Below are 26,059 nucleotides of genomic sequence, written 5' to 3'. Positions count from 1 at the left end.
AAGTTGTTCTACAAGTTCTGCCCCTGCATGCGTTTCTCTATCACGTCGCATCCCATCACTGCATCCCCTCTGCAGCAAAGTTTCCCGTGGCAGCTGTTTGTTCAGCATTTTACCGTGACTACTAATTCAGTAAGACACACGATACCAAGTAACATTTGGGAGCTATTTAACTTACTAGTGCTCTGAAGCATGGGGTGAAAATTACGCAGTGCGAGTCCAAATAGGAGCTGCAGAATGTATTTAAATCTTAAATTGCCATCTCTTTCGCGAGAATTAGCATCCTTCTTTCTGAGTGTGTGAAGTTTGACTGCATTTAATTGCGAGTTTGTGGACTGCGTGCATTTGGTTACTTGAGGTGCTTCCTGGGCACAACGTATTGCCATTGTACAAAGTCACAATGAAAGCGCAAGAGTAAAAAATAAGTATTAAAACTGAAGTCAATTTGAAGCTAAAATCCAAATAAATAAATCCGTTAAAGACGCCAACATTGTTCTTTATTTTGTTTTTTGTTTTTTTTAAACAGGATATCACATGACACTCAAGCATCAACTCCCCTATGAACAAAAAACAGAACAGCAACATAAAGAAACCATTGCAAAAAATAGATAAATATGCAGAGAGCAAACTGCATTTGTAGTTGTTCACTCTTAACAACAAGGATTTCTGCTAAAATTTTAGATGCATAGATGATAATTCAACATCTTGTAAATAAAAAATGAAATGAGTGTTTTTACTATAAAAAGGCTAGATCACACAGGATACATGATTTCCTGACAGGAATGAAGTTCTCATTTGATTTGTCACACTTTGTTGGAGCTCTGAGACCTTCAAGAACAAAAAAAAAAAAAAGTCCTTGTGGTGAAATGCACCCTAACGACCCTATGTTAGTCCTGTGCAGAGCTGGGCATTGCAAGGCTGTGGACGGCGTGGAGGCTGACATTACTGGCCCTCCTCCTCACGCAAAAATTGGAACACCGAGGAGAAATCTTTGTTGGCATAACCACGTGCGCACATCATACGATACATCTGATGGGCTAAGGAGCCGAGAGGGACAGGCGTCTTTGTGTTGGTTGCTGTGTTCTGAGCGAGGCCCAAGTCCTGAAAAAAAAAAATGAAAAAACAAAAAAAGCCCCACATACATTAGAAACACAATCAAAGCTGAAAATGTCATTCTGAAACCACAAGTTAGAAGACCACAGACACGTTTTCTCTGCGTTGTATTAATATAAGCTTGATCCCTTTAAAAAGAAAAGACATAAACAAAAGTTCACTGGATTATTTTACGTTTTGTAAGTCGCTGTCATTAAAGTAAGGCACAGAAATAAATACACCATAAACAAATACTTTATGAATGACAAAAAACTTATTTAAAAATAATAGTGGTGCTGCTGGCAATAAGCCGTCTACATCACTGAGAGGAAATGTTATGACTATAAAATAAAATTCCTCCCTCATATGTGTGACGGTGAGGTTTATAAACTAACCTTAGCCATTAGCTGAGTGCCAAAGCCTCCCTGGTAGTTATTCCCAGAGGGGACTCCTTCCATGACTCCTGGTACAGGGTTGTAGGTATCACTAGACCAACACCGGCCTGAACTCATGTTCAGGATTTGGGCCAAAAGTTTGGGATCAAGACCAAGTCTGTGAATTGAAACCAATGTTATATTGTAGCCACATGTTGTTATTTGTCATCCACTTTCTGTAATGCTAACCAAGTAAGCGTTTTCACCTGATTCCCAAGTTCATTGCCTCTGAAGTCCCAATCATTCCAATAGCTAAAAGCATGTTGTTGCAAATTTTAGCAGCCTACAACAAAACGGTAATACGTTAGGTTACATCAACATTTCTGATTTTGTGAAATGGTTACGAATGAACCCGTGGACACATGATCAGTGTTTCTCAGAATCACAAAGGCCAGATAACGGCTCACACCTGTCCAGTTCCAACTTGACCGCAATAGATCACATTAGCTCCCATGCAGCTCAGGAGTTCTTTAGCAGCAGTAAATTCCTCCTCTGCTCCTCCAACCATGAAAGTCAGTTTACCCGAGCTGGCGGCACCCACACCTGGGAAAGGGAAACCATGGTTACATACAACATCTGGTATACAGTGCTACATTTTTTAAAAGTGTCATTTGTTTGATCAAAATTTAAAAAGAAGGCAAATTATCTAAGTTGTAACCAATTTAAAAAATATAGTATCCATAACCATGCAGCCTTATTAGCAGCCACCGTTCTATGCTTTACACATTCAGCATAGTGTAGAAGGACACTCAGAAAGATTTCATTAGTACATCCAGGGCCAGTGGAATATTTTTAGTGAAATATGACATTTAAAAAAAAATAAATAAAAAAAAGATCTTATTGCATTTTTTTTTCTTAGTGTTCTGCACTCCCAGTTTCCTGCCTTCCTTAAAATAAAGGTAAGTGCTGTGATTCAAATGCAAACAAGAGACCCACTACGAAGAAAAAAAAAAAAAAAAAAAGGAAAAGGGGATATTCTGTCAAATCAAATCTTGTAAGTCATGGAAATGACAAAATGAGACTGTATGCGAGGTTAAACACAAAAAAAAAAAAATAAATGAATAAAAATATAAATATATAATTAAAATCCCCCCAAAAAAGACTTGATTGAAAAATTAAGATGATCAACAACAAATGGAAGAGCTAAAAGCAAATAAGTTGTAGATAAATGCAGTCTTTTCTCCCACTGTTGGTCAGGATTTGCCCTGATATAAAAACAGCTGTTGCTGAATTCTTCTGTGCATTAACCATGTATTCAGGTTCATATGGGGTTAAAACCTTGGCAAATATAATAACCAGGTGCAAGCCACATGGGTGCCAAGAAATTAACCAACAGTGTCTTATAATTAATCCTAAAGTTTACAGGAACCCAGCAGAGGAGGACCAGGATGGGCGGAATATGTGACTCCCTAATCCTTCTGCGCAGTCTGCCTGAAGCCTTTTGTATTAATGGGAATCTAGAAAGACACTGTGCTGGGAGTTACAACAGGCAAGCTGAGCACAAAAAGCATGAGTAATGGCTTTGAAAGTCATCCTGAAAGGAGGTACATTTAAAAAAAAAAAAAAAACCAAAGCAAAAAAACCTGCGTGTTACGTTGTAAAAAAAGCTTTAACTACGCTGGCATATCAATGTAGTGCCTCTGTGTTGTTCAAAGGAACAGCATGGACACTTGGCCGAGGCATTTAACAATATAACAAGTAGCTGTGATGAAAGAGATAACCACCACTACTGATTCACTTCATAGACACGCAGAAAGCAGTTAACGAGATCCACAGCTGTGTCATCTGCACAACACTGAGAACTGCCTGGATTACAGTACAAAGTATAGACGGAAAATTTATTTGATATTGAAGAGTAGTGACGTAATGGAGACAAGTATTTGGATTTTTTTTTTTTTTTTTTTTTTTTAAACTTCTGGTAATATTGGATATAATTTATTATTTGAATCATTTAAATATTGCCAAAATGTACTCAAAGGCACATCTAAAAAGATGAAAATCTGAGCAAATCTAACTTATAAATTTAAACTAGACACAAATGTATTTATTTTATAAGAACATTCAGAGAGTCTAGATTTAGGTTAAAACTGCTTCTTTCGATTAAGATGTGGGATTTGTTGTCATCATTTAGGTTTTGGAAGCATGTGTATGTTGCATTTGGAATGTGTGTGTAATCCATTTTTTCCCACCCTGTGTGTTGTACACTAACCAACTAACCAACAGTTTGCAAGGCTGGGATGATGATCAATTCCAAAACTAATGTTTTTTGTCAAATGTAATTCAGAGTTGTCTAGAGGAATTCTGCCATCCAACTCCATGTCATAGACATTCAAAATGAATCCTTCCTTGTGATATGAACAGTTCTGGACATTGATTTTCCTTTTCAGTATCCCTCTATTACTCTTATTTCTGACTGTGGCCTTTGGTACAGTAAAGATTTCAATCTGGTTTCTCAATTGGTCCTAACATTTATTCACCCAAAGAAACAACTTTTAAAACACATGCTGACTCAATTATGTTCTCTCCGTGTGTGCTTTTAAGTTTAAGCTTTAACCACACTGCCACTGTACTCCTTTTGATTTCTGCCTGACAGAAAGAGAGATGTTCACTTCATTTCGGGGCTAAAGCCTGGTGACTGACATGCTGTCAGAGCATGACATACGGTTCAGATTGCATTACTTAAACTGCCGCCACCACACAAAGACGTTTGAGCCAGAAAGCAGGACAACTTTAATCCATGTGCACTACAATGGGGTGGACGCATATAAATCATTAGTAATCTTTAGAGCCAGTCCATAAAAACAATGGACCAACTTCAACTCAAAGAAAGTGGCTGTCTTGACAGCGATGAGGTCAAGTTCAAACAAGCTGTGCTTCTTTGTGGATCTCAAGAAAACCAGAGGATGAGCACACACACAGCTATAAAGCATATTTGAAGGCAAATCGTTTCTCCTCCTTTAGCACGATGGTGGTATTTCTTATTAACTAACGCTAAAAAAAATCTGCACAAATGACACTGAACTTGCAAAGTTAATCTGGCTGTATTGGTAAAGCCAGGTAATCTAAAATTCAGTTTTTCAAAAGCTTATCACATTTTGTGATGGTACAGGTTAGACCTACATAAACCTCAGGGAGTTAAAGTGGATCCATTTCCATGTTTAGATTCTTGTGCTATGCTAAAGTTACTTTGCAAGAAATTAATATTCATCTTGGTGTAGACCCCCAGTTTATGGAAAAAAGCCACCTATATTGTCTCTTTAAGACCACCCATCTTTTAAACCAGCTTTGTACTGATTAGCTGCCCTTGCAAAAAGAGGTTGAACAGTAGAGGGGTGGGACGCATCCCCTGTCACTGACGCAGTAACTGAATACTGGAGTAGTCAGAAGTCTCAGCTTTTGGCTTGGAGGAGTTACTTGCATATACAGTGCTGTTCATGACCACTTCCTGATTTCTTTGGTTTTTATACATGGATCTGAAACATGTCAGCGTGGCAAAAAAAAAATTAATATCAGACAAAGATAACCTTAGTAAATGCAAAATGCAGTTTTTAAATTATTCATTTATTAAGGGGAAACAATGGTTTTAAGTCCAAACTTGTTAGGTCACTTCAAAACCTCCTTCTTTATTTTTTTTGAGCCATTCAGAGGTGGATTTGGTGTGCTGGCATGTTTTGGATCAACATCCTGCATCCTTCAGGCCACACACAAACTAAAGGCCAACCATTTTTCTTCAGGATTTTCTGGTAGAGAGCAGAATCTATCATTCCATCAATCATGGCAAGTCGTCCAGGTCCTGAAGTAGTAAAGGAGCTCCACACCATCATACTACCACCACCATGTTTGACTGGCAAGATGTTATTTTTATGAAATGTTGTGTTAGTTTTACTCCAGATGTAATGGGACACAAACACTCCAGAAAGTTTAGTTTTTGTTTCATCAATCCACAGAATACCATCAAGATATTTTACGGCAAATGTGAGATGAGCCTTTGTGTCCTTTATGGTCAGCAGTGGTTTTCTCCTTGGAACTCTCCGATGGATGCCATTTTTGTTCACTCTCTTTCTTATTGCTGAATCATTAACTCCGACTCCTCCAGTTCTTTAGATAATGTTCTGGGTTCTTTTAGAGTCATTTTGGTAGGCCGGCCACTCCTGGCAAGGTTCCCTACTGTTCGACGATTTTTCCATTTGTGGATAATGGCTCACACCATGGTTCACTGGAGTCCCAAAGCATTACACATGGCTTTGTAACCCTTTCCAGACTGATTGATGTCATTAACTTTGTTTCTCAGCTGTCCTTGAGTTTTTTAGATCGCGCCAATGGTAAGTTTAAATACCTTTCTTCCCCCTTCATAAAAAAAATCATTATTTAAAAAAAAAAATAAACATAACTGCATTTTGTTTTTAATTATTTTAATGCAGTTATCGCTATCTAATATTTAAATTTCTTTGATGATCTGCAGCATGAAACCACTGTGGAAAAAAAAAAAGAACAACCAGGAAGGGCAAATACCTTTTCACACCATTTGACCTTGTCCATGTTTGTTAACCATCTACCATTGCTAGCCTACATGAAAGAAAAGCTGCAATGCATCAATCTCTCATGGCTATCAAAAGAATGTCCTCAGGAGTATTAAGATATAAGGACAGGTTATTAACACCGTTAAATGACTTTGTTCTACACAGTAATTTAAGGGTAGGGAAGCCAGGAATTTCACAAATACCATAAAGCTGAACCAAAATACTTCCATCCAGAGAAACAAAAATCTATTCAAATCATATAAAAATTGTTTATCAAATAAACTACTTAACTGCCCTGTAATATGTTTAAAAAACTAATAAATAACATATTAAACTTACCTCCTGATACAGGTGCATCCATAAAAACTGCTCCCATCTTCTCAGCATCAGCAGCCATTTCTTTTGACACAGCTGGGTCAATAGTGCTGGAGTCAATGAGCAGGGAGCCTTTCTTTACCTTTCTGTTGATAAAGGTTCAATTAGTTTACTTAAATCTGAGATAAGGGTACGAGCACGAAAGGGAGAACATATTCAAAGAGAAGCAAAAATAGTACTTAAGAATGCCATTGGGTCCGGTGTACACGTCGATGACATTGGGACTAGAGGGGAGCATTGTTATAATACGATCAGCCTTCTCTGCTACCTCAGCCGGATTATCCACAATCTGAGGAATAAAGACCCCAAAAACAAACAGGCACATACACAAAACAAAAAAAAGTGTTACAAGATATACATTTTTTTTTAAACAGAAAGATGTGTGTACATTCAGCATAACTACCTGAGCACCTAGCTCTTGCACTTCCTTGCAGGACTCTGGGAACACATCGGTAGCGATGACTGGGTATCCATGCTTCAGCAAGTTCTTCGCCATTGGGTTTCCCATATTTCCCAGACCAACAAACCCCACCTGTGTCTTTGAGGCCATAGACCTCGTGGATACTGTAAAACAACCACCAAATTGAAGATTATAAGACACATTGTCCCTGTTATTTATGCAGAGAAGTAATTTAATTTTAATAGTTATCTTAACTTCAAATTATGAAATTCATTACATTGATTTAAATATATATTGAGATGGAAATCTTCCCTAAAACACAATAAAATATATTCAGTCCATTTTTGACCTAGTGCATTTGTCCTGCAGTATCAAAGTCCTCTGATATCCCACAATTTTTAATGTTTACTTAAGTAAAAGGGCATCATTCATAACACACAAACTTATTTCAGTGTTGAAAGTTATGTGTTGAATAAATACCATTGTTTTGCCTTGGTATTAACATTAAAAACAGATGCAACAAATGCCTGTCTGGGGGAATTTTAATCACTGCGCTTTGTTTATTCATTTTCTTAATAATATATCTCTATGCTATCCAAAAGACAGCATTTTTTTTCAAACATTTACATTTTTTCCCCTCATCAGTTTCTCTAAACAACTGTAAGATGTTATAAAGATCCAGACCATGTTTATGTCTACAGTGTGTTGTTGTAATATTACATAATGTGCCTTGGATAAAAAGGCAGGACACGGTAAGACTTGAGACCAAACGATGACAATTTTCGTCCTGGACCGTTTTGAAATAATGAGTAGTCTGTAGCTCTGGTAGACACCTCGCCGTCAAGGAGGGTGTAATCTTTAACAAAAAAAGATCCTTAAGCAGTTAATCGTGAACAGAATGCCCTGCAGCAGCAGCTAATCTCAGTCCAGCGAAAAATCTACTCAAACTTCTCTCTCCACATTTCAAGCCAAAATGCTGTTTTCACACCACGAAGATCCTTCAAATAATAACTTTGGGTTGCAAAGTACGCGAGGCGCCCTACGTAGTGCGCACACGCTCTCAGTTTACTGTACTTACCAAACGCAAAGTCAACATGCTTGCAACACCTTCCCACTAAATACCGAGACCCTCTCAACACAGCAGCCATGCTTCTTTCCTCTTGACCTTACGTGTTACGTAGTAGTACGTGCAATGATGACGACTGAGCCCTCCAATCAATTTAGAGATCTGCACAGTACCGCCTACCGGTTTTGGCCACTGAGCTACAGGGGAGGGTCAAGACTGAAAAAAATCCATCCATTCTCTTCCGCTTATGCTTAGCACGGTTACTAAAAATAAATAAATAAATAATAAATAAAAATAACAGTATATACAACAGTAGACATCACATACTATATTACATATTGTATTTTATTTATTCTATTCATTATAAATTCCATTCTATTCACTGTGCCTGTGGGCAGTCACCTATGCATTCTGATTAAAAAGAAACTAACCTTCTATATACACACATCTCCTTTCTCTTTATGAATATATATCTAGAAGTGTGCCCGATGATGCTTATGTGTTTTCTTGCAGATGACCAAAGCCACAGCTCCACGATGTTGGAAGAATTATTCAGATCCTGTACTTTAGACAAAAGTAGTAATATGTCAGTAAATAACTAATATTAGTATTTTTTAGTTGAAGAAAAAAATGCCATGTTACTCCTGGTATTTTCAGTACTTTGTTTCTCCTCTCAGGGGCCCTTTACGGAAATGACGTAATGTTGTTGTTATTCCAGGAAGGGGGCACGGGGAAAGCACTGAACTGCGTCAACAATTGTTTCTGTGATACGTTGGGATTTCAGCTGTTGCTGAACATGACAACTAGGTATGTTCAAGGTTTATTTGATAATTTAGATTAAGTATACTACTCTTGGTATTTCAATCTGATCTGCGTTTGTTTTTAGAGGTTTTCTCGCGACACACCGTCGTGAGCTGTTTACGTTAGCTTTAACCTTGTCCCCAATAGCACAGCTCTCTCCGCTGTTTTGTCGTGTTTAATCTAACGTCATGTATTAAGAGAGTAGAAATGGATATTTTACTGAGTGGTTAACGTTTTTTTTAGTTTACTTCCATTGTTTTGTGGTTATTAGTCTCCTAAGAAGTATGTTGCTAGCATTAGCCAGTTAGCTGTATAGCTAACTTAGCCAGATGTGGTCAATGTTTTCAAGTTAGGCCTCGCCACGAATTCAGCCATTTCCATTTGCCATTTTTTTTATTCGATGTTATACTTAAGGTTGATAACTTTTTCGATTGATGTGGATTACGGCTGTATTGGTTCAGTTTCCGATCATCAGCTGGGGAAATGTTTTGAGTCAAAGGCCTAATTACGTCGAAGAAAATTATTTCGGCTGAGGCCCAAATGGAAAATCCCTCCCCCTCCTTTAGAGTTACTCACGTGGCCGTGTTTTTAAGTTGTTTAACTTGGTGGTAGTAGGCCAATAAGCTCCTTTCTTTGTTTTTCGTATGAGTTGGCACTGCGTCAGCTCACGTACCCGAATATAACGTCATTAAGAGGTACAATTTAGAATTCAATGGTAACCCCTCGCGTACTAAAAGAGTAGCTCGTGTATGAATTAAAAGAATGTATTCAGTATCTAAAATGTGGCTGAGTGTAAATTAAAACGGAGCCATGCTTCATCCAGGCTTATAAAGTAGATTCCCTGTTACTTTACACTTACAAGAAGACCCGATCTCCCGGATTGTTTGCAGTAAAAACAAACAAACAAATAAAACAAGTGTTTTTTCTCTTTGTTTGTTTTTATTAGATCGTTTATTACAAACTGTATTAGTTTGAAAATTACTTTCAAGTGCAGGTAAAGTGATCAGAAGTATATACAAAGTACAAATTAAAAGTCTGCTGGGTACTGTGGCTGTTTTCTTGTTTTGAACAGCTTTCTTTGTTTTGCTTTCAAGAAAATAAACAGTTAACTAAATCTCAAAGATACTCTCATATTCTAATAGTCTTTTATATGCCTGTCTTTGTTATCAGGGTAACTTTGTTTCAGCTTTCAATATTTACTCTACGGTGTCAGTGCTTTTTCTTGAGATTAACATCCTGAGATCAACTGAAACGTATAATCAGCTCAGGACACACTCCAAGGGCTTTAAAGCTGACCTAAACTGTGTGTATAGCTACAGTGTGGTTTCCTGTTGTAATTCTTTTTAATTTTTTGCCCGACATGTTCAGGAACTAAAATGTCAAGACTTGAATAAAATTTGGTTGTCATGAACCGTGGCTGAGTTTCCTGCTGGCAAATTACAAGCTTGCCAGCCATTTGAGGGCAAATTCTTGATGACAGTGTTGAAGTTATTCTTTTTTTGACTTAACACTTTTGCAAGGACTTCCCAATGCTTTGGTTTTATGGAGGTTTGAAAATAGGAATCCATACTGCTTACCAAAATGAAATGGGACTTAAAGTTCAAGATAGATTTGTCCACCCACTTGCTAACATATCTTAAAGGCTCATTGAGAAACTTCTGCAGATAATAGTGATTGTATTTGCTGTGTCAAACTGACTGTAGCTTACCTGAATGCTAAACTGGTTAAAAACCACCATTTACATTGGAATACGTTTAATGTTTTAATGTAAACTAAACAGTTCATGGAATAAATATTTAGGGGTAGTAGTGTCTGAAGAGGTAGAACAGGTCATGTACTAATCAGGGGTTTGGTGGGTCGATGTCTGACCTCCGTAGTCCTCAAATATTTGGACAAAACCCTGAGTTGTTCCTAATATGTTCATTGGAATGTGAATGTGTGTGAATGTTAGATAGTATGCTCAAGTAGAGTGGAAAAGCGCTATATAAAAACCAGTCTATTTATCATAAATTACATTCTATGGCCAAAATGTAGGATTCTAATGATTAAACCTTCTTTGAAGTTGACTAGTTTGTCTTTTCACTACTCCAGTCATTTGTTGTACCTGTTTCTGTGGGCATTTTATATATTTTATTGCTTTTGTCTTCCTTTGTAGCTGCTGCTGAGTGGTTTTTATGGCACTGCTCCTGGACAGGACATTGTTAAGTAACAACATGGACACATCAAATTTTGCCCACGTCATCTTCCAGAATGTGGGGAAGAGCTACCTGCCCCATGCTGCGCTGGAGTGTCACTATACCCTGACACAGTTCATCAAACCACATCCAAAGGACTGGGTTGGCATTTTCAAGGTGAACGAGCAGAATAATAAAGCACGATATATAATTATGATCAGTGATGACTATGAATCCATGATGGTACTAACAGAACTAGTCCAATGTGTATTTTCATAACTAGACCACTAGAGCACTTTATGTGTGATATAATGGAAAGTAAAAATACTGTCTGATAATTTAATTTGTATTGTGAACAGCCTGTAGCTTACATCTAGACTGTATGTGTATAAACTATTATATCTACGGAATAAAAGAGGGATTTCAAGTTTATTCACTTGAAACTTGACAGAGGAAGTGGAGCATTTTAACCTCCACCATGAGCTTGGGTGTCCCATATGGGCCTTGTTATAGAAGTGCATTAAATCCAACACAGTGGCTTTACATTAGCCTCATCTGCATTGAATCGTGACTTTAGGATTATTGTTAAGACCAGCATGCTTTTTATCTACTAAAGATGAGATGGAAGCTGAGATTAAACACATCACATTAAAGAACTCAGCCTTATGTCTCTCTCTCTCTCTCTCTCGATCTGCTTGTGCTGATTGTGCTAGTTGTCTTCTGCTTATAGAATTAAACAATGGCTAAATAATAAGTTAAAACCAAATCCACAGCCAAATTAGTTGTAACAGTGTATTTGTATCAGATGTTGTAGCTGAAGCATATACGAAAAGACAGAACTGATAAATTATACTGTAACAGTGCCACAAGTGCACACAGTTGCATCTAAAGTTTTAAAACATGTGCAAACAGTGGCTTCTTTCCTAATAGAAGTATCAAAACCCCCAAATTCTCTTGAAATAATTTGCAAATGTAACTACTCATCTTTTAGTTAAAGAGTATGTTACCTTTCTTTTACAATTTGGACAGGTTGTAATGTAACAATATTGTAATGCTAACTACAGTGTCGCTTATTAATAGGTAATTGCGGGATTGTTATATAGGATTAAACTAGACAGTCTGTGACTCATAAACTCAGATTTTTTTACTCACATTGAGACTGCAACAAATGTGTTACTGGCATTTAGTGGAAAGGAAAAGATGAGTGAAAATGAAAACTTTAGAAGTTATAAGGTTATTTGCAGCATGCACTCATTCTAATGTCATGCTATAGTTCAAGTAATATGGCCCCAAAAAAGTTTCAATTGTTCTTTACTTTGTAATATTCATTTAAGCTCCTAAATTTGTTGTTATGTCAACTATTCATGTGTGTATTTTGCTTTACGTGTGATATTATTGTGGGTATATGCAGAGACACTTTCCCTAGCCTCACTGAGAAATGAGGTCATGCCTTCTTATTGAAGGTGGATCGGGTATTATCTGGAGGCTGTTTACATACCAAATTGGGTAGTGCATTGTGATACCTCATCACATTGTGTTTAGCCTGAAGGTAGGCACCAACTGGCAGCATAAATCTTAAAATTACAAATTTCTTGAGCTTCCAAACAATAGAGCGTCAGCAGAAAAGGCTGAGTGCAGGATTATAAATTGTGTAAATCATTGACGCTGTTGACAGAGGTAATGCTTGGTGCCAAAGCTCTATCATTTACCTATCCAGGCAAATGATAGAGCTTTACACACATTCGCGTGAGCTCCAAAGAGTAGTTATAGCTGCTTTTGGCACAGGCATATTCTTCCTTTCATTGTTCCCGCTAAAAGACTCTCGGTAACCTGGCTTATGATTAATTAAGAGGAAATGGAAAAGCACAGCAACCTTCAGACTAGTTTGGTCAAATTAATAATAATAATCATATTAATAATTAGCTAAAGTAATTAAGGTCTTGATGGTAAATGGATTAAGCAAATGTTTGTTTTAGTATGGGTCCCTGTTGGTTTGATGTTGTTGTTCCATAACTGCAAGTATGGAGCTGGTGATAGCTGTTTTCAGCTTTATGAAGGAGTGTCGAGGCAGGTTGTCAGCATTGGCCCAGGAGAACGCTAACCCAACGTTATAATTAACCTGTCTGACCACAACCTGTCTGTGTGATTCATGAATAACTCTTGAATTTATATAGGCTAATTGGCACATAGATGCTACAGTACTTCCTGGGGGAATATTGCCACTCACTTCTGTCAGCATTCTCGCTGAAGTGCTGATGAAAAATCGTGTTAAAGCTGAAGAGCATGTTGCATAGGTAGACGTTCAGACTTCTTTTAGGTTTTGGAAAGTTTACTCTTACAGTGTTATCTGTGCTGTTGTCTTAGTCACTGACCTGAAACCAGTGTTTTGGTGTTGTTATGGTAGCCTTACACTTTCTCTGCCTTTTGTCTAATATCTATGAGGAAAAACAGGAATTTACAACATTGCAAAGCCGTCTGTTGTAAGTTCCCTACAGAGGTTTCACCCACCACCACCTCTGCAGCTCTAATGAGTGGACTGGTGAGGGCTAGCCTTCAGTAATGACACTCACTAACTAGGTGCATGTTTTAATTGCTTCCTGTTTTTTACTGCTGGAGGCTGGAACTGCACTGGGGGTTTTGGAGCACCAGGGCCTTCTATCTCTGGCTCTGATGAACACTCACAGTATTGTGGCTGTAGGCTGTTTGCACACAGGTGAGAAAATAAACTGCCCAGACGTTGCAAAAAGGCTTCCTACACCAAAAGCGATATCTGGTGCAACTTTCTAGAAACACAGTGTATCTGCAGTGTGATTTGCTTGTATGATTTTTCTTTTCTTTTTCTTTGAGAGCAGAGTTTTGAAAGTCACACCACAACTTAACCAACTTAGTGGCAGAGGTTGGTGTAATGGGGTTTAACTGGGCTTGTTGTAGATGCATGCTTGCGTCTGGGAGTGCACACCGAAAACCAGCAAGCTCAATGTGACACTGATTTTGTTTGACAGTTTTATGGCACCGGTCTGAAGTTATGGATGTATTTTCTGCACTTCCCCCTCATCAGTCATCAGTTAACAACACATAAAATACGTATAATTAAATTTTGGTTTTCATTTTCAAGTTGCCTATGTATAAAATTTTCACCTATTTCCACTTTCCTGTTTGAAGTGAGTTGTAGCTACATTTCCACAGCTAGGCTTGTTCATGATAAGGGCCAGACCACATGCACGTGGTTAGCAGGAGTGGTTTCCAGATGATAACTTTTCTAAATGAAAAAATATTACAGTAGGCATGTCCTTACACTATCATCCGAAGATAGATTTAAAGCCCTGTGATTACTGCAATAAACTAGTTTGAGATATTTTGGAAGTGACAGCGTGCGGATTTGGGAAAGTTCCCCTGTTAATCCATCCATTGTTATTATGCTGCACTGATGTGGTGAGAGTGTCTTGTTGAATGAATTCCCCACAATGTCTCACAGGTTGGTTGGAGCACAGCGAGGGACTATTACACATTCTTGTGGTCGCCTCTCCCTGAGAACTACGTGGAAGGCACTGCAGTGAACAGAACAGTGGTCTTTCAGGGTAAGAGCATACATAGTTTTCTATAACTTTGACACCTTTTAATAACTGAATATCAAGAGGGTTGGTGAGTGAATTGTTAAGTGTGCAGTTGTGGACGTGGTGGATAGAGGAGAAACTTTTCCCAGGCATCTCCATTCTGGTGTTAATGACATTTCAGTTAATGTTCTGTTTTTGCCTTTTATACCACCCTTCATAAACTGACACAATTAAAATGATTTGCCAGACCAGGACTTAACACTTACGTAGTATTTGTGCTCTAGATTACTTAACATAAAACTTATCCATAGCACAGCAGATTTTGTGCATTTTTTTCTCTCATTTTATTGTAACTTTGGGTTAAGTGTTCAGGTTAACATTTGCTAATGACTGAGATATGTTTAGACTCGTGGAGGAATATGATTCGTGTTGCTCTGTTGTCTAACATTGAGGTCACTGACTGAGCGATTTACTTCCCCCAGGGTACTATGTTCCCAATGATGATGGCGAGTTCTACCAGTTTTGTTATGTGACCCACAAAGGGGAGATCCGAGGGGCCAGCACACCATTTCAGTTCCGCGCCAGCAGCCCCACAGAGGATGAGCTGCTGACTGTGGAAGATGAATGCAACTCTGACATCCTGGTGGTCACCACGAAGGCTGGCATTCTCGAGGTACAATTTGCCTGAGCAGCAGCGCTCAGTACACATCGATTTTCATTGGGTTTTATTTTGCTTCAATATCAATTTCAAAATTATGATTTCAGTCGTATATTACCAGTAAATTAAGCTTTTAAACATACTGAAAAGTGTTTTTGTTTTTTCTTGGCAGCAAAAGGTGGAAGAAGTGCAACGAGAGAAAGATGAGTTGCTTAAAAACATGGCCCTCCTGCAGCAGGAAAAGGAGCAACTGGAGGCTGAGAAAGAGAGCCTGCAGAAGGAGTGTGATCAAGAGAAGGAGAACTGTGCTCAGCTGAGAAGAGAGAACCAAGTAAGCTGAGAAATGCAGTATTTGTAGCTGTTCTAAAACTTGTAAATAACACAAAATGCCTTTGTCAGGCCATGCTATATATTTTAATAGTCATTAAAATTAGCAGCACATGTGGAAATCATTGATTTATAGTATTAATGCAATGGCTCTTGCGTGGAGCTTTTTACATTTGGCCCAGCAGTCTCTTAGCACCCCCTAGTGAAGGGGTCCTAACATGCAGACGTATCCAAACTCATGATGTACTGAAAAAATAAATCACACGCTGACGGATATGGATGTCTGTATTATCAAAGTTGTAATTCTGCTTTTTATAGTATAACATTAGGTCTTAAAAGCATTGTCAGTCATAATTCACTTTGCCATTTTCTGCCATAAATCTGCTGGTTTTAAAACGGCTTTCAGATGAAAACATGATTACAGATTTTGTGGCTGTTAATTTTATGACTAGACTTTTATATGATTTTTTTTTATGGTGTGTGAATATAAAGATTCCAAAATTCTGCCTATAAACAAATTGTAAAATATTCATTTCATTTTTTCTTGAACATTTAAAACTCTCTATCAAGCCATAATGTTCATTTTGAATTAGACTTGTATTTCAAAGACAATAAAATTTTAATGTTTTGCACACATTTTTCCTCAAGCTTTGAGTCAGAGATGGAAAGTTGTATGTTAGGAAGCTAGGTACTGCAAGAAGTGTTGTATTTATTTTATGAATGATGAGGTTTTCTTTTTATTTCAGCAGAACTTTACTTCTGTCTTCTGTCTCACAGGAAGTGCAGCATTCTTCCCAGGCCCTGCTGGAAGAGAAAGAGGAGGTAAAGAGGAGACTGGAAGAGGCCACAGCCAGAATCATACAGTTGGAGGAAGATCTGATTGGAGTGACACAGAAAGGCATTCAAAAGGAAACAGAGCTAGACAGGTGAATTCTCAGTGAAAGGACTGTGGCAGATTCACTAGATTTTCTAGATTTGTTTGTTTAGATGTACAGAGAGTTATTAATGCAAACATATACACTATTTAGTTATATATTGTTTTTGTTTCTGTTCCTCCAGTCTTAAGGACAGACTTAAGAAACTTACAGCAGAGAAGGAGGTTCTTGAATCTCATCTTAAGAATGAAAAAGATGAGAAGGAACTCTACAAGGTAATGCTCTATTTTTGTTAATATCAATACCAAATCTTCAAACTTTTCAATATAATCTTTAAATAAATATTCAAATCTTTTTTTTTTGGCACACGATTGCCTGGTATTTTATTGTAAACAGGACATGCCTTGTTCCGTTTTCTGGTGCAACTGGTGTTTCTGTGTCTTTGTTGTGGTGTGTACTGCACAGGAACTGGGAGTGCCACATACTGTTGTGCTCCCACAGAAAACCTCTACCTAATTTAACTTGCACCATCACACTGCGTCTGTTTCAAAAGGACGACTTTATGGGCCTATCTCAATCTCTGTTTTGTAATTGAGGTCATGCAACATTTATTTTAATATGGTCTTTGATTGTGATCGGTGTTGTATAAATGAGGTAAGAAACCCCACTCCGTTTGTGTTTTATAACTTGTTTTGTGTGTGTGTGTGTGTGTGTGTGTGCGCGCGCGCCAGATTCACCTGAAAAACCGGGAGCTGGAGAACACTAAGTTGAGTGCGGAGCTGCAGATGTTGAAGTCTGTCGACGTAAACAAGGAAAACACCATTGCCCAGTTTAAAGAGGAGGTGGGGCGCCTCCAGGCTTGCCTCACTGAGAAGGACAAACAGTACAAAGAGATCCTGGCCAAAGTTTCCACCTTGGTAAGAAAAAAAAAGATTTTTGGTTTGAGGTCAGAAGTAGATAATAAACCGTATTTAATATAATTCATTATTATATCATATGGAGTTTAAAGATTTCCAGTAGAAAGAATAGGAAGAGGAGAACTGAGATGTAATAACTGATCTTTAAAGAGAAATGAGAACCAGTCGCCTTAAATGTGTTTACTTCTTGCAGGGAGATGTGAAAGCCCTGAAGGAGCAGCTGCGGCAGAAGGAGGAACAGCTCCAGGCTAACCAGCAGCAGTCCTCTTTGCTGGCTGCCGAGCTGAGAGACGCCTCCAGTGCACGCGATCGTACCATGTCTGAACTGTACCGCATTAAACTTGAGGCTGACAACCTCCGCCAAGCCAAGGCCGAAGCTCAGGCCCAGTGCGTCCGCCTGGAATGCCTGGTGGAGCAGATGAAGGCAGAGGCCACGCAGGAAGCAGTAAGAGTGAAATTCAAATAGCCGGACAGCCTTTTGTGTTTAAAAGAGCTTCATTTGAAGTTAAGCGTATTTAATATCATGGTAAACAAGCAGATCAAGAACAAGGATGAATGTCTGGTAACGTCTAAAATAACACATTAAATAATAAATATGCAAAAGTGTAACATTTTTCAAAATTATACATCAGCTTTCATCAAAAATTGATGTACGAGGGTGTTGCCTTTGTGTCATATATTTAGATCACAATAGCTTTTAATATTTTGTCACCATAAAGAAATAAAAGATAATAAATCATATCGTATATAATTGTCCAGCTGTGTGTAGGTACGCTGTTTGGTTGAGCACTGTGTGAGAAAGTTAACGGTATGAAAATAATGGAAACAGAAAACTTTTCTCCCACACAGTTTTTTTGTTTGTTTTTTTTAAACTGCTTCTGCATTTGAAAGATGCTGTAAATCTTCTCATACTTGCTGTTTTTATTGACCACTAGTCTCATGCTAAAGAATCACTTTAATATAAACAGTGATAGTGATTATAGTTGATGACTCACAGGAAGTTACTTCCTTTCTATCGCTGCACTGTTACAGTGGCCCTTGCAGTTGGCCGGAGGTCTGATCTGTTCTGCTGTAATGTTTTACATGAACAGGCCAAAGCAGAGGACGAAGCTGCTACAGACCCAGCTGTTGTAGCAGAGCTGCAGAGAGAGGTGGAGGATCTAAAGCTGCGGCTGCACATGGCTGCAGAACACTACAAGGAAAAATATAAGGAATGTCAGCGACTGCAAAAACAAGTGCTGAAACTCTCTGAACAGCAAGGGGTAGGTCCCCACGGATACCAGCCAACATACTGCATTCATGTCCTAACAAGTGAAAGAACAGAATTTCCATTTGTATCTTTGTAACACTACGCCTGCCTCACTTGTACTAGTTGATGCCTTCAGTCATTTTGCCAGTCTTGACTGGAAAGAAGTGCAAGCTGCAAATGTAAATTAACACATCAGACAAATTCATTTTCATTATCATTCAGTCTGACTGTATAAAATAAATAAAGTTTATTTTAATTTCACTGTAAATACATCAAAAATGGAAACTGGAGAATTCAATCTTGGTATAATTGTTCCCAGTTTTTGTCTTTTGTTATTTTGGATTTTTACAAATTCTTTTGAGTAAAAGTAGCTCAAGCCTGTGTTAATTCTTTCACATATATATATAAAAAACACACAACACAATATTTTATACAGATAAGATGTATTTTCATCTTTAAATGTCATTGTAAAATACATTGTAAAAATTTTTGTGAAATATTGTTATTATTTTATTTTTTTCTGCATTTGTTGTTGTTATTATGTCTTCACCACATTTTTCTCGTCTTTAGGAGCTGAAGAGAAGCTCTGCCCAAGAAATGATGGCAGTTCCTCCATCGGGGAGCCCAGACACTTCTGTGCCAGGTACCCAAGTCAAGTTATGAAGTGAAAAATTATCTTTAGAAAACAAAATCTTGAGCTTCCCAGTTGTGTAGTTCCTTAGACAGTTAACTTCTATTTTTCATTAGCTTTATTTTAAACTCTTGGTTTCTTTAAATTATGTTCATTAGCAGTTTGGTGATACGTATGTAGATTTTTTATTTTTATTTATTTTTTTTAAGAATAACAAACTAATAAAAACATAACTCTATAGGAAGTCCAGGTTCTGCTGATCCAATGTTGGAAGCCATCATCCAGGAGAAGCTGAAAGGCATCAGCAGAGAGGCGTTGGACAGGAACGACAAATACAGAAAATGCAAGCAGATGCTGATGGTAAGAAACGTTTTTTTTTTTTTGTTTATTTTGTTTTATTTTGTTGCCGTATTTTGTCCCATAGTAAGATGTTCAAACGTGTGAGAGACTTTTGTAGTTCAGTGGTATGAGTAAAAGAAACATTGCACACTGAAGTACGTGGAAAAATCTCAGCTGGTGCAGACGAATCTTTTATTTACTGTTTATAGGTCCTGCACCTCACTCTGATACCTTGTGAGCAGTGTTTTTATCTTTTATTTTTCTCCTCTGTGTATATTGTGGTGTGATGAAAACTGAATCATGTGTTGCCCTTTAGGAGGAGAAGGAGCGTAGCTGCATGTTTGCTGATGAGCTGGCCAAGATGGAAGTGAAATTTAAAGAGCAACTGAAGACCAACGAGAACCTGAAGCTGCAGCTGGCAGCAGAGGAAGATCGTTATAAGGTTAGTGTAGGCAGAGTGCAGACACTTAGAACGGCCCGAGCTGTCAGCTGCCGGTGATGCTCTCCTTCAAAGCAGACCTGTTTTGGACTCTTCTGTGTTTTTACCGCTGTGTATGGCTGGTATAGCTCAAGGATCAAGCCTTTGATGCTATCTCTCCCCTTGAACAGAGTTTCTCTGACAGTGTTGTTTATGAGCGGGACGATCTGTGAGACGACATTTTACTGCTGTTTATGTCAGGCTCTGGAGACAAGCAAGTCTTGGCTCACAGGAGTCATCTCTGGTTGCTTGGCTAATGCTGTGCTTGGCTCAGGTCAGGCGGATATTTGCTTAGTGTCTCACAGGAATTCAAGCAGGTTGTTTTGCTCTGAGCAGTATTGTGCATAAATCAGTCCTCAGCAAAGAGAAGCCTTTTATGGCTGTGATCAATTAACGTCACGCACTATGGTCTGACTGTATTTCACTCACACATTTTTTAATCAGCAGCACATCAAGAGTTTAAGTATATAAAGTGTTTCTTCATTCTTCTGCTTTTGTGCCCTTTACTTTCTACAGAGCCAGGTAGCTGAGAAGGGACGGGAGCTAAAGGAGCTTAAGGACACACTTGCGCTTGTTATGAAGGAGAAGGAAAAACTGGAGGGGGTTAGTGACAGCTTTCATTTTCTCTTTTATAGACTTCTTCCATTTTAAAAATTGCCTGAAATGTGCCATTCCCCTGCCATTTTCCCCTCTCCCAATCTGGTCTGTGTTTAATATGCCTCTAATTGTAGATGCAGAGTAAATGACTTCTTATTTTCCATTCCATTACTTTAGGCCACAGCAAGGTCCTCACTGACCTAAAATGTTGCTTTGAGGTAATGCTGCTATAGTTAAGAGGAGGAGAATGACCCAATTTGAGGTTTAGACTGTAAATTAACTTGGCGTCTCTTACTGACATAAAAACACAGAATCCCGTTCCCTTTGAAAGTGAGAAAATTCTTTTTAATGAAGGTGTTAATTAAACTGCTTTTGTGAGCACAACAAGAAGCCAAAAAAAAAAAAGTCACAGCTCTGCGTTGGGATGGTACGGCTTTGCCTCTTTAGCTTGAGAGCCACACCGAGATAGAATCAGATATGGGGCAGCGATGGCCTAAAGGTTAGAAAAGCAGCTTCTCTGTCTGGAAGGCTGCCGGTTTCATGCCGAGACCAGCGGGATAGAATCTGAGTGGAACAAGTGAAAAAGCAGTGCTTTAGGCTCCAGTGGAGTTGCTCCATGGTCAGCAGCAGGTTAGTGTGTGGTTGTACTGGGCTGTGAATGCAATCAGTTTTTTTCTGGAAATTAAGATTATATCTTAAAGACATGTTAAAACAAAGTGTCCTCACTATATATGTTAATGCACATGACGGGACTTCATTTTGTCAGTGGTTTTTGCTGTTGTGAAGAAATTGTTTCTATTCCACTTTTGCGTCAGGAGCTCCAGAAGGGCAGCAGCAGGAAGGGAGATCAGGGGACCAGTGAGAAAACCAGTCTGGAGAGCCTCCAGTCCAGTGTGCCTTTATTCCTGCAGTACCCTGTCCCGTATGCACAGGATACCCCTACCCCTCTGTTGGTTTCTCAGAGCCCCAGCAAGCTGCATTTTGGGAACCCTTACTCCATCTCGGACTCAAAAGGTTCGTTTTCTTTTGAGAAGTCTTCACTAAACATTGGAGACATGATTGACTTTTATTTACAGTAGCCGTGTCTCTGAAAATCCTCCTGCAGATGATGCGGATGAGTTCTCAGATGACCAGCCACTTAGGCTGCCCCCTGTAGGCCCGCCATCCTGGGACAGCAATGTGGTCTGTATCCAGCCTACCCGCAACCACAGCCGGCCAGAGGGCCATGAGGAGTCAGAGGAAAAGCAAAACAATAATGTAATATTCTCTCTCCCATGTGCAGTATGCAGTACTTCTAATTTATATCATGTGTGTTTGATTATTTTAATGCCATTTTGCGTCTCTCCCTGTCTCTGCTGCTCTCTCAGGGTAATACCAGCGAACAGCCCACAGTAACTGAAACTCACAGCACGTTTGTGAACGACGGACAAAATGCCTTCTGCTTTGATCCCAGGTAACACACCTTGATAATAACCAAACTCTCCAAGTGTGTTAAACTTGTGTATTAACGTGTGTAAAGACGTCTGCAGCACCCCCCACCCCATCAGATGAAGAGCAGGCCACCCACGTTGCATCAGACGGATGCTCTTTATTAGCCGTGCTCCTGTTTTGCCCACATCTTTGCTTGACTGCTTATTAACGTGAGCTTTCTCTCCCCCTCTTTCTCTTCTGCCATCCACTTCCCACGCGCAGCATGGACATGAAACGATGTCCCCTCTGTGAGGTCATCTTCCCACCCAACTACGACCAGAGTAAGTTTGAGGAGCACGTGGAGAGCCACTGGAAAATCTGTCCCATGTGCAGCGAGCAGTTCCCGCTGGACTGCGACCAGAAAGTGTTTGAGAATCACGTGCTCACTCACTTCGACAGCCACCCGCTAAACTTCGACTAGATAAACAGAAAATCAGCACATCCGGTCTGCTTACCTTCTGTCAACTACTCACAACACTTTTCTTTTTTTTTTTCTTTTTTTTTTTGCATGTAATGGAGTGAAGATCCTCTCTTTAGGACTATACTGACTTCTGCTTTTTTACTTCACCTTAGAGAAATACTTGGAGCTGATTTAACATTTAAAAATGAGATGATTCAATGACATGGCAGGGCTACCAAATTTGTTTTCACACCATTCTTTTCTTTTAAGGTGGAAAGTTTCATTTAATTTGGATTTTAAGGATACTTTTGGGGGATAAGACTGTTGTGCGCATATATACGGACTTTAAATGGACAGATCTGTTAGTCCACACGATGTAATGAATCAGGGAAAGAGATAAGTGTTTACCAAACTTACATTTCAAACATGCAGCCAAATCTTCCCCCTTACACTGTACAAGTCATTTAGTCAGTCTTTATAGACAGCAACCTTGGTGCACTATATGCAGTCAGGGAGAACTCTTCAGTGATTATATCCATACATGATTATACAGTATATGCTCAGATCATCTATTTTAGAATAATTAAAGCCAACAATATTGTGACAGCCTTGATCATTTATGTACGACTTTTAGGTTTCCTTTTCTTTGGGTTTGAATTATTTAATTGTGTCTGAATCTTTAAGAACTTTCATATCATCAGCTAATCGCTGCATGCCGAGCTTCTGTTGACCTTCCTTTTGTTCTTTTCTTTTACAGTAATAACTTATTTCATTCATAGAAATGTTTCATTAGTTTAGTGAGTTCCATGTATCTAAAATGAATTAATAAAATCTGTCTAAAACTGAATTGTGTCCAAAGAGTTAATAATGCAAACATCAGAAGAGCAGAGAAACCTTTATTGTAAAGTAACAAACGTTTACATGAAGCAGCTTTATGAAGAAATACAGTACGTCACCACCTCTGGTTTTACCGTTTCAGATATATACTTCCATACATTTTTTTTTTTAAATGTCAGAAATATATGAAAATATAATTTAATGCACTTGACACTGGACAATACATTCACTGTACACTATATCAAAGAGATTTCTCCATACTGGCAGTTCAGTTTTGCCGTGATTCCTATTTGGACTTTAGTTCCTTGACACCAACACCAAGCTGTGAAAATAACCTAGTGGCTCAGATTTGGGAATTTCACGCTCGGTTTTCAGTTACTTTAATTATTAAGTCTTTACAAATGGCTAACACATTTTTATGGCACAAACTAAGAGCTGCATGTGTTCTCTCGCAGCCTAAGAGCAGGACTATGAGAATGCAAATGTGCTGAATATACTGACACTAGTTCCTCTTTTCCCATTATCCATGACAGACAGCTAGTTTTGTGAGACCTGAGACCTGTACTATGAAACAGGATTCGGGCTTATCCAGGAAACTTCTGCTAAACCTGGGTTATCAACTTAATAAGGAGGTTCACTTCTTAGCAACATACATCGCCATGTTGACTCATCACATACACCTAACCTGTATTTGAGATAATAATCCAACGGGTACAAAATCTAACCGGTCAGTTCTGTGGAAAATGGCGTTCCCATTCTTGGAAGATTTGAGGTTTTTCTTGATCACGTCAATAAATGCAAATTCATAGAAGCACTTTTCTTATATTCCTGTTATTCTTTTAAAGAAACATTAATATATAATCCTAAAAGTTGGCACCCATTTGTACTTTGCATATAGGCTAAGCCTTTATTTGAATTTATGGTAAACCATTAGATTGTCCTGTGTGTTAAGTATAAAGCTGATACTGATAAGTTTGCCAACTTGCAGGGTCAGCTTTCTTGTTAGTTTTCTTTCATAGCTTCAATAAAAGTGCTTTTTCAGTCATTTTCAACAAAGTACTTAAAGCTCACACACATTCATACAGCACTTATATACTATAGTGCTTTTTGTTACTACACATACTCACAGCTGTGCTGCTTTTCAGTATGTATTGTCTTTAATTTTAGAAAAATATAAAAAGCTTCCTTTTTAATATCAATCTGTTGCCACAAGACCTGTCTATGTTTCTGATTGGTCAGATGCTGCCAATGCCATCCCACAGCTACTAAGCTGAAAGCCACCTCTGCCTCATTACCTTATCTGGGTTCACTTATGGCATAGATATTGTGGGTATGGTGAACTTGCTTCATAACTCAGGCCTCAGGCAGTCAGTGAATAGTAAACAGTGTGGGCTGACTGCCTATGTTCAGCAGCTTTGAAAATAAAGTTATACAAAGACTTTTTGGAATGGTTTACATTTCAAGGCAACTGCTGTTATTACAGAAATCTTACAATACTGAAAAGATGAAATGATTGATGTACATCTTTCCTTGGAGCAATGTAGAACGTGCAACTGTACACTCACTGTATATACACTAGAAACAAGATGTTGGTAAAAAATGCTAATTTATTTGGCAACTTTTATAAAAGTGCTTCAATCCCTTACTGTAAATAAGCATGGAAAACTGCTTACGTCTTCAGGGAAGCTGTCAGGAACATGAGGAACAATGACAGCTTAAATACTATCAGAACACTTGGGCAGGATTATGATGCTGAAATGTTAGCAAAGAAAAAAAAAATCACCTGAGAACATTCTTTTGGTGCTCACACATGTTTAAAGTAAAACGTATCAAAAATGTTTTGAATTCTTGTGACATGAAAGGAACAGTAACTACAATAAGTCCAACAAATGATCAATAACATTAAGCCCATTTGAGATTGCCAAATACTAATGCTTTTATGCTGGATTTAATGCTATAAAACATTATATAAAACATGAATTTGCCTCTGTCACATTTAATCCTCAAAAAAGAAACTGTTCAATGTGACAAATGCATGGTATCGATGCTTGCTTTCTCAACAATGATCCCAATCTTTTCTCTTCTTCCCTTTAAACCAGAACACCCTACCATACATGTAAGGCTACTTGTGACCTGGGCTAACACATGCCTTCATCATCTGTCAAATGATAAATAAATAAATGATAGTTTAAATGTGCAAAATGCAAAAATGTGAACGAAATAAAGATTCAACATTCTGAATAAAAGATATGAAAGAACAATAATATGTTTTTACCATGCAATAGTGTGTAGTGTAGCAAAATACAGTGAGAGGGGAAGAAAAGGGGGAGGTTGGAAAGGGAGACAGCTGCTGCTGGTGATGGTGGTCTGTTGATGGTTGCTGACATAGCCTGAAGGCAAGTGCTGGTACCTCACTCAGGCTCTACTGCTGCAACTTGCGGATCATGTCAGTAGAGATGGGTGGGTGGAAGTTGATTGTGTGGTGGCGGAGACCCTGAGATGTTTTGTAGCTCTTCCCACAGCGACACTTAAAGGGTTTGCGCACCCTTATCTGAGTTCGGTGGCCGTTCTTGGCATGATACTTAATTCCGTTTACATTCTGTAATGGAACAAGGAAACCACTTTAGACACGCACCAACCAAAGACACAACAAAAATAACCTTGAAAAAATTGTAATTCAACCAGTCAGAGGACCAGGATTCTCTCTCTGCAAATGGAAGATGTGTAGAGTTACTTCACATCTGCATTGACTCTCAAGGACTCTGACTCTGGGTTAGTTGATGTATTTTAAAATATTAAAATTAATATTATAGAGTTGTCCTTATTAGTGGAAAGACTGTTATTTAGTGCTGATACACGTTCCTTTTT

The 26,059-nt window shown here is 38.4% G+C and overlaps 3 protein-coding genes across 4 annotated transcripts in view; 1 reads left to right on the top strand and 2 right to left on the bottom strand.

The window, feature by feature from the left end:
* Positions 1 to 472: 472 nt before the first annotated feature.
* Positions 473 to 7,966, bottom strand: hibadhb (3-hydroxyisobutyrate dehydrogenase b). The gene is made up of 8 exons (XM_031746226.2): positions 7,897 to 7,966; positions 6,822 to 6,982; positions 6,598 to 6,707; positions 6,383 to 6,504; positions 1,933 to 2,066; positions 1,730 to 1,806; positions 1,485 to 1,641; positions 473 to 1,098 (listed from the first exon to the last, which is right to left on the bottom strand). Exons 1-8 carry the CDS (start codon positions 7,964 to 7,966, stop codon positions 940 to 942), a joined length of 990 nt encoding a protein of 329 aa, XP_031602086.1. The 3' UTR covers positions 473 to 939.
* A 617-nt stretch (positions 7,967 to 8,583) lies between these two features.
* Positions 8,584 to 23,201, top strand: tax1bp1b (Tax1 (human T-cell leukemia virus type I) binding protein 1b). Its single transcript, XM_031746198.2, has 18 exons — positions 8,584 to 8,691; positions 10,841 to 11,036; positions 14,335 to 14,437; positions 14,896 to 15,086; positions 15,244 to 15,402; positions 16,176 to 16,324; positions 16,458 to 16,548; positions 17,005 to 17,190; positions 17,384 to 17,635; positions 18,282 to 18,452; positions 19,010 to 19,082; positions 19,312 to 19,430; positions 19,726 to 19,851; positions 20,404 to 20,490; positions 21,300 to 21,498; positions 21,590 to 21,741; positions 21,852 to 21,937; positions 22,177 to 23,201. The coding sequence occupies exons 2-18, from the start codon at positions 10,860 to 10,862 to the stop codon at positions 22,373 to 22,375; spliced, it is 2,520 nt and encodes an 839-aa protein (XP_031602058.1). The 5' UTR covers positions 8,584 to 8,691; positions 10,841 to 10,859; the 3' UTR covers positions 22,376 to 23,201.
* The window catches only part of jazf1b (JAZF zinc finger 1b), a 20,676-nt gene continuing 17,054 nt past the window's right edge, over positions 22,438 to 26,059 (bottom strand). For both annotated transcript variants that reach the window (XM_031746197.2, XM_039619340.1), the window contains exon 5: positions 22,438 to 25,790. In XM_031746197.2, the coding sequence (XP_031602057.1) occupies positions 25,614 to 25,790 (177 nt within the window). In that variant the 3' untranslated portion in view covers positions 22,438 to 25,613. The remainder of the gene's footprint in view (positions 25,791 to 26,059) is intronic.

This window comes from Oreochromis aureus, linkage group 11 (assembly GCF_013358895.1).
Source record: "Oreochromis aureus strain Israel breed Guangdong linkage group 11, ZZ_aureus, whole genome shotgun sequence".
Classification (NCBI taxonomy): Eukaryota; Metazoa; Chordata; class Actinopteri; order Cichliformes; family Cichlidae; genus Oreochromis; species Oreochromis aureus.
The sequence above is the reverse complement of the archived record's forward strand: the minus strand, read 5'-3'. Positions and strand labels throughout refer to the sequence as shown.

Coding starts and splice junctions, on each gene's coding strand:
- tax1bp1b (XM_031746198.2), top strand. CDS start 10,860: ATGGCACTGCTCCTGGACAGGACATTGTTAAGTAACAACATGGACACA. Junction 18,453..19,009: donor AACTCTCTGAACAGCAAGGG/GTAGGTCCCCAC, acceptor TCTCGTCTTTAG/GAGCTGAAGAGAAGCTCTGC. Junction 21,938..22,176: donor GCCTTCTGCTTTGATCCCAG/GTAACACACCTT, acceptor TCCCACGCGCAG/CATGGACATGAAACGATGTC.
- hibadhb (XM_031746226.2), bottom strand. CDS start 7,966: ATGGCTGCTGTGTTGAGAGGGTCTCGGTATTTAGTGGGAAGGTGTTGC. Junction 6,983..7,896: donor GCATGTTGACTTTGCGTTTG/GTAAGTACAGTA, acceptor GTTGTTTTACAG/TATCCACGAGGTCTATGGCC. Junction 6,708..6,821: donor TGCAAGAGCTAGGTGCTCAG/GTAGTTATGCTG, acceptor TTTATTCCTCAG/ATTGTGGATAATCCGGCTGA.